At 47.0% G+C, this 18290-nt stretch overlaps 1 protein-coding gene across 1 annotated transcript in view; it reads left to right on the top strand.

Moving 5' to 3' along the window:
* The window catches only part of LOC130370390 (phospholipid-transporting ATPase ABCA1-like), a 150552-nt gene that overhangs the window by 68115 nt on the left and 64147 nt on the right, over nt 1-18290 (top strand). Inside the window, exons 26-32 of the mRNA XM_056576150.1 lie at nt 843-891; nt 2124-2189; nt 2312-2344; nt 3299-3438; nt 12081-12205; nt 16474-16572; nt 17613-17796. Coding sequence (XP_056432125.1) covers nt 843-891; nt 2124-2189; nt 2312-2344; nt 3299-3438; nt 12081-12205; nt 16474-16572; nt 17613-17796 — 696 coding nt within the window. The remainder of the gene's footprint in view (nt 1-842; nt 892-2123; nt 2190-2311; nt 2345-3298; nt 3439-12080; nt 12206-16473; nt 16573-17612; nt 17797-18290) is intronic.

The raw sequence follows: 18290 nt of genomic DNA, 5'->3' as shown, positions 1-18290 counted from the left end.
TTGTGTGTGCACTTACTTAGGTGGGTGGGTGTGTGGTGTGTGTGCGCGCGATTATATGTTTGTGTGTGCACATACTTAGGTGGGTGGGTGTGTGGTGTGTGGTGTGTGTGTCCGATTATATGTTTGTGTGTGTGCACACACTTAGGTGGGTTGGTGGGTGTGTGGTGTGTGTGTGTGCGATTGTGTGTTTGTGTGTGCACACACTTAGGTGGGTGGGTGGGTGGGCGGTGTGTGTGCGCGCGCGATTATATGTTTGTGTGTGCACACACTTAGGTGGGTGGGTGGGTGTGTGGTGTGTGTGTGTGTGTGCGATTGTGTGTTTGTGTGTGCACACACTTAGGTGGGTGGGTGTGTGGTATGTGTGTGTGATTGTGTGTTTGTGCGTGCACACATTTGGGTGTGTGTGTGTATGTGTGTGTAGGTGTGTGCGCTCACTTATGTCTGCGCTTGTGTGTGTGTGTGTGTGTGTGTGTGTGTGTGTGTGTGTGTGTGTGTGGGTGTGCATGCCTACCTGTGCACGTCGTCCTACGCTGGCCCCCCTTGCGGCCTGCCGGCTCTATTAAAAAAGGGTAGCGGTGATACACCTGAGTTCCCCTGTGAGGAGGATTACCTCATCCATCTGTGACGCCTCCCGTCGTAATCCAGTTAGGAGTCTTGGAGCTCTGAGAACCAGGCCGCGTTGACAGGCCCATCTGTACTTAGGAACGGAGCCTGCTAAATGTGGTGGAGGTGTCGTTTTCGTTCGCAGCAGAGGCAGGCCTGAGCGTTGACAGATATAACATGTCGGAAAAAACGGATCAAATCGGTTGCTTGAGGAAAATGTGATGTTTTCATTCCGGCAGATTTTCCTGAAAGTGGCCGAGGACACTGGAGTAGATGTGGAAACACAAGGTAGAACACTTCTCTTGAATGTTATGTGGTTGCTTTTTTGAATTGCTATACTCTTTGGCAGAGGTCTTCAACAGGGGGTCCGCGGAGGTACTGCAGGGAGGTCGCAAAAGTTTTGGTTGATTAGGCAATTTTTTTATATTCCCCCGCAATTTTTTCCACAAATTGAAATGTCTTTAAATGCACATTAACATGAATCCAACACACTAGCCACGTTTACATGGACACTTTTGATTCGATTTCTAATCAGAATAGATCTATTCCTATGATGCGATCCGAAAGGCATTTACAAAAGTGGTAAGCGTACGTTCGTATGTCTCTGACGCATCAGGACTGGCTTTGACATTTTTATGTCTTTGATTTTAATGAAAGCCCAGCAGGAGAGAGCTTTTCTCTGCCTGCTCCTTCAATGAAGAAGAAGGACAGCACAGCGACTCGTCCGGTCTTTATATCGACCCCCTCCTCCGCCGCAAACAATGCGTATTAGGATGAGAGTGCGCTGACAAGACTGTTGGGAGAGAGAGCGAGAGTGCTGTTATGTAAGGGATAATGTACAGAACGTCGGCCATTATCGGGAAAATAAGCGATCAGAAGAGAAATAGTCCACCAAAGACGTTGGCGTCGCTAGCAACTGGACACGCTGGGGTTGATAAGTTAACAGACTATTGCGGAGTAATAAGAAAGACACTAACAAACATCACTAATTTTCGTTTCCACATTTATGTTTTAAAAAAGTCTATTTGAATAGCTTTTATGCATGATTGCATGCAATTGACAGACATTGTTGATCTTGGCAGGTATCAGTTTATAATGTTATGTTTATGAATGGCAGTGGCATGGCCACCCTACTCACTGTACCTTGCACATGTTTAAAATTAAAACATGAATATATGAACCTGTGTATTATTTGAATATCTTAGTATTGAATGCAAAATAACAAGGTACATTTATACATGGCACTATAGGACCAGTTTAATATAAAATACAATTTTATACAATATATAAGTAGGGGGTCCCCTCTCCATCAGTTCGGAGGTCCTTGGCCTGGAAAATGTTGAAGACCCCTGCTCAATGGGTTTTTCTCTCGCCCTTGTCCAATATTTTTCCTGAAAGAATCTGAAAAGAGTTGCACCTTGTTGAAAAGCAATTGGATACAATTTGCCCAAACTGAACGAATTGGGTTGTATTCATAAAAATAGTTATTATTTGGATAATGAGTTTCTGTCCTCACACAGAAAAAGATGAGCAGAACAATTCAAACGGAAATGGCGCCATCCGAAGGGATTCTGAAAAGGCCTCTGGCAAGTATAGAATGACTATATTTTTATATAAATGATTAACTTACAGGCCCAGTGTCCTTGTTTTAACTGAACTTTGACAGCTTTGTTTTTTAATCAACGTTTGTCTATTTTTGCTCTTGCAGATTTAAAGGGACACACCACTAATAAAGTTGAAGGTATGTATTTCTTTAAGGTTTTGTGTTGAATGTTTGTTTAGAACGAATTTGTTCTTTAACTTGTTTTACAGTTGCTGCGAAGGACAGCCTTCAGAAGTTAGTTTCTGGTTCATTTTCATTTTCCAGTGTCTATTGTGTCCTTTTATTAAGCTTTTGTAGGTTTAATTGATTTCCCTTTGACAAGGAGTGTTTAAGAAGTGTAACAAAAAACATTTACCTAACGTACCTCAAAGGAAGGACATTGAAAGACAGAATAAATACATTTAATTCAACACGATCTTGCGCATCAAACTTTCAAAAGTGTTCAAGAATATCCCTTCAAGAAAAACTTCTTTAAGCCTGGACCCTATTTTCGGATAATTCTTGTTGTGTTAGGGACTAAATCCCCCCTGGTACTAATTTGTCATATTTTGGGAAATGATCTTTACATCCTGAAAGCAACCCATGAATAACTAGCTTGCTAGCTTTAGCATCAGGTCTACCTAGCATTTTCGAAGACTCAGGTTATGCTCAATGAAAGCAGCGGGCACGCAGGTAGGTAGGTTGACAGAGAGACAGCGAGGTAGACAGAGAGACAGACAGGCAAGCCATCCAATCACTTTCATCCGGGCCAGACGAAACGATAAGACGGGCTCAGCGACAGCCACGGTTACCGGGGCGGATTCCCTTCCTTTTTTCAGAGCATTTTGATTCATGGATCGCTGTCAGCATGTCAAGATAATTCCCACAAATATGACAAACATGAATAACCGGCCGCCTTCCCCGGCTGCAACGCAAGCGAAGATAACGCGTGACGCGTGAACGGGGAAGAGAAACCTACCCGCGCCTGCTCGGCGGTCGCAGCACCCCATTGGCCACGTCCCTCTCATGTTTTTAACCCATGTGTGCATGACAAACGACACAACTCCCCCCCCCCACCTTCAACCCTCTCTCCCCTTTCCCGTCTCATCCCAGATCCAAAGATGGCCGGCGTTCCGGACGGGAAGGGGTCGGCGGTGGTCGGGGGCTCGGAGCTCATCCGGAGGCAGTTCCTGGCGCTGTTCGTCAAGCGCTTCCACCACGCGCGTCGCAGCCGCAAGGGACTCATTGCGCAGGTAATGGCCTCTGACAGGGCCCTGTCACCGTGAGGGATCACGGGGGCCACGCCACGCCAGGCGACGCCCAGCCCGACGCCAAAGGGGAGGAGGGGGGGGGCGGGGGGGGAAGAGGATGGATTAGGTTTGTGTTTTAGCGCGCTGCGTGACGGTTTCAACATGTCATGGTGGGTAGCTACGGGCGTGTTAGCATGTTGAGCGGTTGCATGTCGCTACACTTATGGGTTAGATGGGGGCGGGGGGGCGATGATGGATTAGGTTTGTTATAAGCGCCAAGCGTGTGATGGTGGGGAGTTGGGGCGCTGCGGATGTATTAGCATGTTGAGCATTAGCATGTCGCTAGGATTATGGGTTGGATGGGGACAGGGGGCGAGGATGGATTAGGTTTCTGTTTTAGAGGGATGCGCATGCGTGTTGGTTTCAGTGTGTCACGGTGGGAAGTAGGGGAGCTACGGACATATTAGCATGTTGAGCATGAGAATGTCGCTGCAATTATGGGCAGGGAATGGGAGTCAAATTCCCGCCGTAATGTTGGATAAGTCTGAGGTCTGTTGGTCTAGTTATTCTTTATATTTGTGGCATAATTTTGACTTTTTGAATGACATAAATTGTTTATGTGTGGAATTGTCATTTTTTACCAAATATGAATGTACATCACAACGCAGTACTACACACTCATAGATCGTGTTATACAACTGCAAAAATGTATTTACATTTAACAGATAAACAGAAACTATAGCATGATTTTGACTCTTTGACCCTTACTTGTGTGTTTGCACAGCATGAAAGCATTCTGGTTTGAACCAGAGTTCATTTGGTGTGCGTAATTGTCAGTTGAAGTGAAGCAGAGCATTTTTCAGTGTATGCTAATGATGCGTTTTCATTAGCTTTGTATTCAAAGTGATCACATAACAATTACAACGGTGGCAGGTTGCTATTAGCCTATTAAGTGTACGTCCAAATTATTTTGGTTGCTCATAAACATTTTAATTAGAACGGTCCAAACCAATCACCAGAATTAATTTAAATGAGTCCAAATCAATATCCCAGCGCCCGTTTTCCAAGGTACCTCGCAAATTTATTTCATTTATTCCCGTGATTTTTGTGGCAGCACTTCAGCTTTAATTGGTTGTTAATTGACACTCACACATCTGTGTTTCACGTGCGCAGGTAAATATAATGAGAAGCAGTCAGTATTGACAGACGACCGAGCATTGCTCTGATCATATTAGAAAAGTTTTGAAAGGGGCTGACCTTTCCTGTGTGTGTGTGTGTGTGTGTGTGTGTGTGTGTGTGTGTGTGTGTGTGTGTGTGTGTGTGTGTGTGTGTGTGTGTGTGTGTGTGTGTGTGTGTGTGTGTGTGTGTGTGTGTGTGTGTGTGTGTGTGCGCGCTTGCGCGCGTTAGTTTGCATCTAGGTTTTAATTTGTCTGTTGGGTATCACATTCACTTTTGTGTGTGTTTGTTTGCACATCTGTGTGTGCATCTACATGTTCATGTGTTTGCTCTTGCATTCATGCATGTGTGTGTATATATGCGTTCATATATATGTGTTTGTGCACATCCCCCTGTGTGTGTGTGCGTGTATCTGCCGCTGTGCAGGCGTACCTTCCTCCTTTGCGCCCCTCAGCATCCCTCAGCCCTGACAAAAGGCCGTCCTCTACAGGTGTCAACTGCTCATTGTGGGCCGGCATAATGGCCCAGTGGCTCCGACTGAGCCACTCCACCACTAAGGACACACACAATGGATCTCCAGCAGGGAACTCAAACCGGGGGGATCCCCCCCCCCCCCCCCCCCCGTCCAACAAGCCGATCCCGGGCAGACGGAGAAAACGGGGCTTCTTGTCGAAGGCGGACCCCCCCCCCCCCCCGCTAAGATCCACAGTTTTTGGCATTCAGACACTGTGTGATTTTTAGATGTGTTGAAGGAATTCGACAGACTAAAACCCTTTGGCGTAGTTGTTAAATGTCTTTGGGCGATGCGCAAGGTCCTGTTTGACCATTTTTGTCACTGTACCGAGGGTAAACTGCAGTGCTTACTATGGGCTTCACTCGGAGAGTCTGCCTTAAATTAGCTTTGGGGTCGACCGTAACTATCAGATATGGGGTTCATTCTCATAACATGACAACCCAGGTGGTCGTTCTGAGAATCCTAGCGCATCACATCTTTCCCAATGTTCCTATGGCGAGAAATCAGTAATTCCGTAAGAGGACGCGCGCATTTTTACATTTTCTGACGGGGCCAGCTGCCTCGTACACCCAGGATGCACTTCGGCTCGGTGGGGGCGTAACCATGATCTCGGTAGAGCTGGCGTGGCGGAGCCTTGTTGGAAGAAGACCCTGCCTGCTCGTCGTCGGTAACCCAGGCAAGTGGGTCTATTCTGGGGGCAGGGAGCCCAGGTTTGGAGGATGTATCCAGGTTTCGACATGAGGTCCAACACCGGTCTGGCAGAACATAAACATGCTGGCTTCGGCAATAGATGCACACCGACATTTACAACAATTATCTGGCTTTTCTTTTTGCGCTTCAGGGCTTTGAGTTCTCCCCTAAAGCGATCGTAATCGTCCAGCACTGTTAAAATGCGTTTTGCTTTGTTGTACTTCTTAACTGGTATATTTCTGTTACTATTACTGTACAACCAAGGACAGTGGCTTCCATGGGTCTGACAGAAGCAAGAGCAACAAGGGCAGAAATACATTTAATTTTAATTACACAGCCTCGAATGGGGTCATCTAATATGTTTATGGATAAAATGATCTATTCCACCTCCCAACTAAATCGAATTCACTTGATGTCAGACTGAATTACACTCTTTTATACACTGTTCGTATTTATGGTTTATTATTAATGCCGCCGAAGTCGAGGACGCGATAAACTCGAGCATTGTTCATGAGAGTACTTTGGCTTTGTGGACATAATTACTTTTCCCTTCTTGTTTTGGGTGTTTGCCACTCTCACACAAAAGGAGGAATCTCCAGCTGTCACCTGAAATTACTGCCTGGGGAGAGAGAGGGTAGAGAGGGAGAGAAACACCCCCCCCCCTCCTTGCCGCCATTGGGCTAGAGTCATGTCATTCCAACGATGCCCATTGCCATTTGATCAGATTTGCGGTTCGATGTTTTTTTAAGGGAGAATTTTGTGGAAAAAAGGGTCAGATTCAGTCTTTGCGTAAAAAATATGTCAGAGACACAAATGCAATGCAGGTTCAGAGCCATTAGGCAGGCAGCCATGGACAAGCCAGCAAAGGTGAGAACCGGCCTTAGAGGGCAAGTGAGGGCTACCCCAGCAGACATCTATCTGCAGCAACAGGTGACCATCAGAACATGAGCCTATCATGCGTTCACTGCCTGTTCACAGCAAGTTCACCAGATAGCACTTCCCAATTTAACCCTACTGACCATACTGCCGATTCATGTTCTAGATGTGCACAGTCATGAAAGCTCCCACCAAACCTCTTAGGGAGAAGAGGCTCGGCCTCAGAGGTGACTTCACAGCAGTGGGTTCAGGTTCAGAGGGAGACGGGGACAGAGAGCATCATCCGGATCATAATTTGCTACTCCTCATGGACCACAAGATGTGTTGACCAATGCAATCGTCCAGTGTTATCGACCATTTCACTAATAACGCTGTTGATTATCAAGAAACGGAGACTAATCATCAGTGGATTTATAATTGTCGATTTTTCATTGAAGATTTCTCACTTGAAGATGTTCCCTAGAAAACGAGTACGAAGGACGAGCTTCGTACTGGGCCCGTTGTTTTACATGCAGACTTTATTCACTCCCCTCCGCTCCTCAATCGGCCTTCGCCTCACTCTGGTTTTGTAAAGGCACTATATAAGGCGCGTGGCTTTGAGATGCATCACGAATCAGAGCGCTGTGGAAATGCCATGCTGGCAAGGTCTCAACGCAAGCAAGAGGCTGATTAAATCAATGGCGAGAGACTGCAAGGGAATATATATCACCGAGATATATAGAGAACTATATCGAAAAAAAACCGTGGCAGATGTTCCCCTTCTCACAGCTATCCTCAAAGTACCCCCAAAGGAGGACATCGTGAGTCAGAAGGATTTCTGTCAATAGCGGGATAACTCTCTGCCATTATTGGTACAAAGAGCTGAACAGGACCTGAGAGTGTGAAATGTCCCAAGATAAGGCTCCATACACAAGTCATCCTGCACTCAGATAAATCCTTCAGTGTTTGGTGGAAAGCAAGGCATTCAGTGTTTGCATGAAAGAAAATCAACACATTTCACCGATCCTGCGATATTGTTAAAAAATAATTTGAGAAGCTCATCATTTAGACGCCTCGGGCCTAAAAGAGAATATCATGAGTCGTGTGGATGGGTATGATTGGTTTCTAGCGTACATAAGCAATCTTGTAGATCAGAGGTATGACAGGGAGTGTCCGTAATGAGCAGGAAAAAATATACTGTTGTTTCTTCACGCATGGAGGCATTCACGAAAAACAGGCATTTCGATGTGCGCTACAAAGCACATCGCCAGGCGCCAACTCGACAGGCGCCAACTCGGCGCCTGTCGATACTGTCAAGTCCGTCCCCGAGGCGTTACGTTCCCTCTCTGAGCTTCAGAGGCTCTCTTCATGTCGAGGTTGTCCATTCACCACTAATGGCTCGAAGTTCAGCGAGAATCGTGCCGAGGTCACCCCGGAGAGCTTCAGAGGCTTAGCGGCACAAGACGGCAGCGCTTTGGGGCACTTTGCCTGCCGTGATATGACGGACAGACGCACCTGTGTCCTTGGAGATACCGCTCATGGGAGGAACTCGGGACAGGTCCGTAGAGGCACTGGGGGCAGACTCGGCCCCCAAATTGACTGAGCTTTCACCACTGTGCAAAGTGCCGGGCGACACCGATGCTTCTGTCTGATGTGCTTCAATCACCGTCACTCGACCCGGTGCGACCCTCGCAGCTTACCAGAGCACTCCAGGACACATGTCAGAATTACAGAAAGGAGTCGTATTTCTATGAGCGCTGGAGAGAAGCATTGAAAGAGGAGGCTCTGTAATAGCATCCGCGGTCGACTGGTGGAGGAGAGGACTGAGATGACAAAGAACATATTCTACCAAATCCTTGACTCCATGATTGGGGATTTTCGGAAACACTCACCCAAGCCCGAATTCAAGCACTCGATCCCAGCAGCAACAGCTTTGTAGAATAGTCAACTCTTTGTTTGGTTCTCAGCGATCAACGAGAAGGACCTTAGATGATATGAGGCAGGAGCTGCATCGAGCCGAAAGGTTTCATGGAGTAAAAGAAAAGAAGGAACGCAAAGGTTGACCGGCCTGTCGGGAGTTCACAGTGTTTCTGGAGCCTTTGAAAGACGTGTTCCATGAACTCCTCTTTTCGAGCAAAATTGCTGTTGCAATTTTCACTAAGCGCGCTGCCTTTGGCTTTTTCCATCCGGAATTGATCAGAAATCATCTAGGAACAACCAGGGATGATGGACGATAGCACCCCGACATTGACGGGTTTACTCCAGGATTGAGTTGCCAGCACAAAGAGAGCAGAACACAACGTTTCTGAGGCATAGTGTGGCCGTCTCTGTCGGACTCTGCAGTTAACCCACATGGACTGACAAAGTTTATGCACAGATCATGGGGTTTAGAGAAGAGGACGCAAGCATGCACGCACGCAAACGCACACACACACACACACACACACACACACACACACACACACACACACACACACACACACACACACACACACACACACACACACTCTTTGCATTGTTGATCTTGAAAAGATCACATGAACGTTAACTGAGCAATGAATGCCTATGTGATGTTTTTTATATAGTACAACAAAAGACTGTTGTCCTATCCATGCAAAACAGTGTGTATGTAAAACAGATTGTCATGTTCTTGCGCAGTGCCACCCTTCATGTATTTCCACCTGCATCAGGCCACAGGGCACACAGAGTGTCTGGAAAAGCAGACCCACGTTTTCTGAGCCAATTTTCTAAGCTGTATTTATTTGCTAGAAATTGTCTGATTTCCCACGGGCCCCCCCTGACTTGTTCTTGGTATAGAGCCCCCCCCCCCCCTTATCCCCGTCCCCCTGTGCCTCCTCATTTAAAAAAATCCTGGAATCAGCCCTGAGTGAATGAGGGACAGTGAGAGGAGAGGGGAAGATTGAGAGGGGATGGGGGGGAGAGAGGGGAAGAGGGAGAGAGAGGGGGAGAGGAGAAGAGGGAGGGAGAGGAGAAGAGGGAGAGAGAGGAGAAGAGGGAGAGAGAGGGGAAGAGGGAGAGGAGAAGAGGGAGAGAGAGGAGAAGAGGGAGAGAGAGGGGAAGAGGGAGAGGAGAAGAGGGAGAGAGAGGGGAAGAGGGAAAGGAGAGGAGGGAGAGAGGGGGGAAGAGGGAGAGGAGAAGAGGGAGAGAGAGGGGAAGAGGGAAAGGAGAGGAGGGAGAGAGGGGGGAAGAGGGAGAGGAGAAAAGGGAGAGAGGGGACGAGGGAGAGAGGGGACGAGGGAGAGAGGGGAAGAGAGAGAGGGGAAGAGGGAGAGAGGGGAAGAGAGAGAGAGAGGAAGAGGGAGAGAGGGGAAGAGAGATGGGAAGATGGAGAGAGAGCAGATGCAACGATGGATGGGGGAAGAGGGAGAGAGAGGGGAAGAGAGAGGGGAAGAGGGAGAGAAAGGGGAAGAGAGAGAGAGAGGGGAAGAGGGAGAGAGAGGGAAAGAGGGAGAGAGAGGGAGAGAGGGGAAGAGAGAGAGGAGAAGAGGGAGAGAGGGGAAGAGAGAGGGGATGAGAGAGAGAGGGGAAGATGGAGAGAGAGCAGAGGCAACGATGGATGGGGGAAGAGGGAGAGAGAGGGGAAGAGAGAGAGGGGAAGAGGGAGAGAGGGAAAAATAAGAGAGTGAAAAAGAGAGGGTTCAATATTGATAGTGTGAGGTGTAAAGGAAATTAGAGTGAGAGAGTGGAGGGGTAAGAGGAAGACAGGGAGAGATGGAGAGAGATGAGGCAGAGGGCTCAGAGGCTGTCTGTGTGCGTCAGAGTGTGTGTTTAGGCTCCTGTGTCTCATCACTGCGTCTTTATCCTTCTGCCAAACTTGTTTTCATTCCCACTTCCTCTTTGCGGCAAATGTAGAATTTGACAATTTTGGTGGTCTGCGCATCTGCCCTCTCCCTTTTGGAAATTGCAGCACCCGCAATTATCAAGAGTCTAGACAAACCAGCCCCCTGGCACACACACACGCACGCACGCGCACACAGACACACACACGGGCCCTCTCCAACAAGCTAGTGATATTTTGGTGCGCATTCCAACACCTGACCTTTTTTATTGTCCCTCTTTGTCTGCTCTGACAAGTAAGAGGCCGTTTTGACGGATAAATGTGTGTGTGCATGCACGTTTGTGTGTGTGTGTGTGTGTGCGCGCGTGTGTGTGTGCGTGTGTGTGTGTGTGTTTGTGTGTGTGCATACACTTGGGTGTGTGTGTGTGTTTGTGTGTGAACATACTTGGATGTGTTTGTGTGTGCACACACTTGGGTGTGTTTGTGTTTACTGCAGGGTTGCAGTGAGGTTTGGACGCTTCGGCGTGATTATGTGTGTTTGTGCCTCGGCGGGAAAATAAATAAATAGATGAATAGAAAATAGTGGGGAAATTAATTATGGCTGAGTGTCTGGACCGGAGGGGTGGAGGGGAGAGCAGGCGTTTTGGAAGTGTTTAATCAAACTCATAATGCACGCGCAACAGACAAACAACGCGCTGCCAGTGTGCATATTAATGCGTGCATGCTCGGTTGCGTCAGTCTGTTTGCTGCACACACACATCGCCAAAGAGGGCCCGTGGCGCGCACAAATTGTGTCGTCGACACCACACCGGGTGTTGCCACGCCTCCCGTTCTGCTTCACGCGTTGATTGTGCGTTGTATGGGCGCAGACACACACACGCATGCAGGCACACACATGCCTAATATGACAACTAGTTATCATTTTATAAAGATAATCATGTTGAGTTGAAACCGGCGATATATTTGATTGTGGGCCTTTGTTGTTAAAGAAATAACAATGTTACTTGTAGCCTACGTGCTAGTAAGACGTTTATATTCCGGTGCTGGCTGAGAAAATTCACATAAAACGACATCTTGTCCCAAAAGGCAGATATCGACTGTCAAATTAAAATCATCCTCGCACATGAACAACACAGCCGACATTTACTGAATCGAGGAGAAACTGGCTTCGGACTTTACAACGTTACACTGAATCCCCCGGGCCTTCTGATTTGGCCGCTCCTCAGAGCCAATGAGACGCCTGGTGTGAGTTCTTCCACCTTGAAGGCCTTGCTGGAGACATTCAGCTATTCACCAGAAAGTCCGGTCTCATTTCAAATCAGATAAAAGATAAAAAGCATGTGTTTATCCACATATTTTAAATGTAGTTCACATTTTTGATTCAAATATACTTTATCCTTGGTTCTTTTTATGATCCGATTTACTTTCAATCATATTCTACATTATTCTAACCACTTGTATAAGTATCATACGCTGGAATTTTATTCCACAGCCGTCAATGCTGGAAGAGTGCTGAATAAATTCCGCCGCACTTCAAACGCGCTCCGTCTATTTTATTTTCCCCGTATGGAGTTTGAAATGTAATTTTCATCTCCCCCTTTATCTCCCCAGGTGGTCATGCCAGTGGTCTTTGTGTGCATGTGCCTCATTTTCTCCCTGATCGCCCCCCCCTTCGCGGAGTACCCCAGGCTGGAGCTTCAGCCCTGGATGTACGGACTTCAGACCACCTTCTTCAGGTAAGCCCCCCCCCGCTGATGCAACCCCTGTATGACGCACTTTACAACGTTGTGTTGTGGACGTGCGCCGCAAAGCATCATGGAACAGCGCGCTTTGCCGCATGCGGAAAAAGGATCGGGGCGAAGGTTGAGTATGGGTTGACCGTACACGGACACGCTGATTTTTCATTAGATGTTCAGTGCATTAGGCTCTGGCAGAGCCGTGAGTTTTTTGATTCTCCTGGGTTGAAGCGCTTCCGTCGTCGACCTTGTAAACGCCCACGATCGGCAATGACGGCAGTTGCTAACGTCTTACTTGCTATCGGTTTTATTTTGTCTCTTCAGGGTTAATCGAATCACCGCCTAGTACTGGTGAATGCGTCGGTTTTGAGGAATGAATTAGAAACGCATAAAAAATATCCGGAATGAACAAAGAGAAATTGAATACAAAAAATAAAGTCCATAATCCTTTTTTCGTTTCCTCGGCTGAAGGTTGTGTCCTTCATGTTCTTATTCTTCTCGCATTAAATATGATATCGGACATTCAATTTGGCGAGCAATGGTCACGCTCCCCTATGACGTGTCTTCAGTCAAGTCGGCGTAATCCACTGTAATTCTATTTAATGAACTCTTTCCCGTGCTGTTTCCTTGCCCATCACGCTACAAGTGCGCTGATCCCATCTCACCAGTTGGCACCGCACACAAACAAAGACGTTATGTTGTGTGTTTTCATAGTGAGCTGTGGCATTCAGACTCAAAGCAGGATGTGAAGGGAACACAAGCCTTTGTTGTCACGTGACACGCGCAGAAGCTCAAAGTCGCGGTCTCACCGGCACGCACTTCTTAGAGAATCATACCGTCGTGCCTCTAATAGGCATTATCGGCTAGCCAACCAAACCATTAAAGCATAATGGCGGCGGCGTCTTCATCTTTATTTCTTTATTATTTTCCCTCCACTATTTCAAGATTGCTCTGCAACCATCCAGGTTTGTCTACCCTCGTTCGCCTCCGTCCCCCTTTGAAGAAAGTGCACTTTGAAGACGTCAAGCTGTAATTTATTAACACCGCATGACTGCTTCATCCCAGCCCCGTAGGTCCCCCTCGTAGAGGCTGGAGATACCGCCCCCGCGTGCATCTGAGTGTACGTCTGTAGCAGCAACATCCGTCTGTATTAACGCCCGGCGTATAAAGAAGTTTGAAGAGCCGCCGAGGTCGATAAAGACACGAGAAAAACCTTCGTAGCCTGAAATTGCATCGTTGTGTTTTTTGAATCAGTATTTTCTTTGTTTCCTGAAAAGACCAGAAAACGCGTCAGAAAGAACAGACAAATATTTTTATGTTGGTATATTCGCGCGGAGACCGCGAATACCATCCAGAGCCTGAAGTGACAAAGAGGCTGTCAACCGCACACGCTCTCCACCCACGGAGGAGGCGTATTGAGTTCACTGGCGGTGGGCTCATTGCTATTCCACCAAGGTGTGTACCCTGGAAGACATCATTTCCGTGGAACACATCAATCCCGAGCGATGTGTACCCGCCGAGCGATGGGGCCTTTTCAAAAGTTTGCTCTAAGAAAAAAAAGACAGAGTGTGCCGGAAAAAAAACCAGTGCTCTTTTTCTCGGAGCTCAACAGTTTGTTTTTTCAGATCATGAAAGTGATCTGAGAGAACTCAAACAACCCGTTTTTTTTTTCGGCCTGGAAAATATGGGCCTCAGTGTCATGGAAACAATATACAGAAACACCCCAGTGCTTTTTTTATGTACAACAGAACCTGTACAGAGACAGACCACTGCTTTGAATAGTTTGGACCTTCTGACGAAGGCTAGATTACTTGCTGCAGTAAGTTCATCTAGTTAGCAAAATCCCGCCTGAAGCGGTATATTTAAGGCCTGCCTTCAGATCGACGGTTATTTTCAATCTCGTTTGTTGGTGAATCACATCCGCCGCCCCGGCTACTTTGGCCAGCGATTCAAACTCTTTTTCAGAAATCCTGTGACTGACAGGGTTTTTCATGCTTGAATATGAAGTATATGAAAAGTCCTTCAACCTGTTCGCTTTTCCCTTTTTCGGTCAATGTGATTTCCTTACCGCTCGTTTTAAGGTTTTACTGAAGGTTATTATTACCTTCCTACTTGCTTTCTTGTTTTTACCCAAGGTTGCGTCCTTTCTGCGCAAATAGTGATTTTCCTTTCTCGTTAGTACTCGCTTGACCCCCCGAGCACTTAATATATTTTATTTCTTGTCCGTACAATGTTGGAAAATAAATAAAAACCCTGAAAATGTCCAACGATGAAACGACGGCAGCAACTGAGTGTCGTCATGGCAATCACAGCCCACTGATGCAGTGGTCGCGTCCCTGGACTACTTTATTATAATTTCCTTACCCCTCTCGTTCTACCAATTATACCAAATTTAACGACAGCCAACCGACGATTAAAATGCAATTTACAAACCGGTTATTAACACACCAGGTATCCTTCACCACAATGACTCTTGGGTCATCCCAGCCTTTCTTAGAGTATCAACTTCTTTTTTAGGGACTACGTTTAACGGCCTCTCGTTAACGCCTGGCTCCGGTTCCATCCCGGTGCCTTTTCCCCCTCTTTTAAGACGGCCTCATCCCAGCTAGATGAGCCACTGATTAGTTCCAGCCCGCGCTGTGTTTATACAGAAGCGCTCACTTTCTCACCCGTCCAATAGTTTTATCACCCTGCGCGTTACATGGCGATCCAGCCATTGTTAATGGCAAAGCAGATGGCTGCACATAATCCATTTTTACAATCGTAGGGGGTTGGCGGTGGTGCTGGCGTTGGCGGTGGCGGTGGAGGGGGTGGTGTACCTTAATTGCTGGCTCTGGTGGCAGGGAGAGCGAACCATCTGACCTTCATGGACCAGCCTCTAAATGAGGCCGGCCAGCGAACAGGGGGTATTAATCCCTGGGGTGGCCTGGAGCGCGGCCAGCGCTGCTGTGAAGCCATCATTGTGGTCATTAGGACACACTGGCCCGGCCCAAAGTGTCCTTATATAAAAGTGTCTCTGTGTGTGTGAGAGTGTGTGTGTGTGTGTGTGTGTGTGTGTGTGTGTAATGGGGAGTGGAATTAGAAATGGTGCGAGTTGATGACTGTGAGCAAAAAAGACAGTTGGCAGACCTGTGTGTGTGTGTGTGTGCGTTTGTGTGCCTGTGTGTGCGTTTGATATCCGTCATGGAAGAAAATAGGGAAAAAAGAGAGAGAGGCTGATCGTCCTGGAAACCCCCGGAAACAGACGACCGGGAGCGTCGCGTGTTCAGAGACGATTCCGGACTTAATGTTCCGGAAGGAACTGGGGGTTTGTGTAGTGCCGCTCATCAATCGCGAGCCGGGGATTCACGTGGCAACCGTGCAACGATCCACCCCCCCCCCCCCCCCCAACTCCCACCCCCGACCCCAACCCCTAGCTCAATGTTCTCGATCAAGCTAAACCGAAAGAGGAGCTCCGATCGCTGTCGAGTGTACGCACACACCCCCCTCCCCGACCCCCAGCGCTGTCAGTATCTCATTTCCTTCCCCCGGCGTCTCGTTAGTATAGAGATGGATCCCGACGTAATGATCTCCTAATCTGCTCTAATTTCCGAGAGCGCGTCGCCCTGCATGGCGATCGATTGGCGCCGCCCATTAGCGTCTGCGTATACCGTATCACGCCTCGACCTAGTCCCCCCCCCCCCCCTGAACTGACTTAATTTCCCGAGCTTCACTTAGCCGAGTCACGTTGCTGTGATGGTAAAATGTTGTTGTTTTTGTTGTTTTCTTTTTTGAAAAGTGAATCAATCGTTGTGTTCGTTGTGTGTTGATAACTTTCATTCTCCATCCTTCAAATTCATTTTTATTTGAGATGATTTCATACACATTTATATTTTTTATGTGTTGGATTTCCAGTGTGAGGGCGGCAGTCTTTCAGAATCCAGAAACTCAATAACAGTGTTCTGTCCGCTCTAACTGGGTATGAAACTGTTACATGAACTGGCTTGGCTTGGCTGGCTGGCTGGCTGGCTGGCCTGAGAGGAAGGGGTTTTGTGAGGGTCGATAGTTAGTGTCTTATAAACAAAGAGAGATGTATTGGCTGGCCATCATTTTATATTTGTAGAAAGTATTAGTTACAGGATTTTTGTTTGTTTATTTTATTTTAAACAATTATTGAAATCAAGTAGCATTGACCACAGATATATACAGGCTAATTGAATAGCCAAGCTAGTTGAAGTGTTACACATTGTGACTTTCTTTGTACTTTCCTTTATTCCAATGTTTTACAGTAACGACCAGCCGAAAAACTTGGCGGTCAATCGGATAGTGGATTCACTTGTGAACAATCCTGGTTTCGGGACTCGCTGCATGCCTGGAAACCCAATACCGTGAGTGTTGGCTATCTCCGATACACCTGCTAATGCACTCACCATGATATTACCCAGCATGCTTTGCAGCGACCTCAGGTTCCATCCATACCTGCGGTGCTGTGCTGCATGTCATTCCCGCTCTCTTCGTACCAACTTCCCTGTCTGTCGTCACTGTGCTGTCGATAAAAACACAAAAAGCCCATGTATCTATTTAGTTGCTAGCACACACACACAAGAGTTCAGCTTGGTGCATGTATAACGATTTCCTAACTGTGTCCTGATATGAAATGTGTGGTTACATATCAGAATCTAGGCAACCTATTTTTCCACACTAAAAGCCCCAGCATGGGATTTTGGGGGAGTACAAAGTAAAAGCGCTGTGAATACTTTTAGCAATCCAAATTCTCCACAACCCAGAAATGATAAATCGGTAATTAGCATTGTCGTGGCGTATTTTTCGCCGTTCTCCGTGCGCCCATCCTGATCCGTGTGTGGCGAACAATAAGCAGCTTTCCTCCGCCCCGTGGACGAAACGCAATCATCGCAACCAAAATGGGTGGGGAAGCGAAGCCATTCAGATGCTTATTTTAACAACGGCCCAAACAAACATTTTCTAAATTAATTGCATGGGCTAATAAACAAGCTGTAAACAACTGTTAGAAGCGGGCGCGGTTATTTCCAGAAGGGACTAAAGAAGCCGGCCTTCAATTACTCAGCGCTAATATCCATGAAATCAACTCCTTCTTGGTGTTGACAAAGTGTGAATGAAACTTAATTTCGTGTTTCTCAATGTCCTGAGTATTTCTCCACTTCTGAGTATTTGTATACGCCTAAGTACTAGTACAGGTTTGTGTATTTGAACACGTCTGACTATTTGTACACATTTCTAAATTAAAAAAAAATTCTGAGCATTACTCCATATCTGAGTATTTCTCCACCACGTCTGAGTATTTCTCCACCATGCCTGATTATTTCTCCATCATGTCTGAGTATTTCTCCACCATGCCTGAGTATTTCTCCATCATGTCTGAGTATTTCTCTGCCACATTTCCTTTCAGAAATCTCCCGTGCGTCCCCCAGTCGTCCGAATGGTTCACACCGCAAGTCGACCAATCGGTGATCGACATCCTGGCCAACACCACCCTGGCTGACCCCTCCCCCTCGTGCCAGTGCAGCACCCCCCAGCGGACGGTCATGCTGCCCGACTGCCCCCCCGGGGCTGGAGGAATGCCCCCCCCAAGGGTGAGTCAAGGGATAGACCTTGTTTCGTTATCGTGTCCCGTGTCATGTGACCGCGCGGCGGCGGTCAACGTAAACGTCACCCCAAAGGGGTGACGTTGACCTTTGACCCCGGCCAGCCTGGTAGGTTCCCGGTCTGTGCTATAGAGTCAATACCTTGCAAAATTTTCAAATACTATAAAAAAAAAAGCAGACAAAAGTCCCCCTTTCAAAGTCACGTTGAATTAATGTTGTTGTTGTATGACCAAAAGAAAGCTTCATGTATGACCAACAGAAGGAGCTACATTGATATATATTAGAGCTTTCAGTTAAACGCGTTATTAACGGCGTTAACACAAACCAATTTTAACGGCGTTAAAACATTTATCGCGCGATTAACGCAATTATTTTATTAAAAAATATATATATTTTTTTCTTTTTTTTCTTTGCCTCAAAACAAAGAAGCAGTAGCCTGACTACTATGTTCAAATGACATTTGTTCAAAGCAGTCGTTTAAT

The sequence above is a fragment of the Gadus chalcogrammus genome, chromosome 17, assembly GCF_026213295.1.
Source record: "Gadus chalcogrammus isolate NIFS_2021 chromosome 17, NIFS_Gcha_1.0, whole genome shotgun sequence".
NCBI lineage: Eukaryota > Metazoa > Chordata > Actinopteri > Gadiformes > Gadidae > Gadus > Gadus chalcogrammus.
Note: the sequence above shows the minus strand (reverse complement) of the source record. Positions and strands in the feature narration are given on the sequence as shown.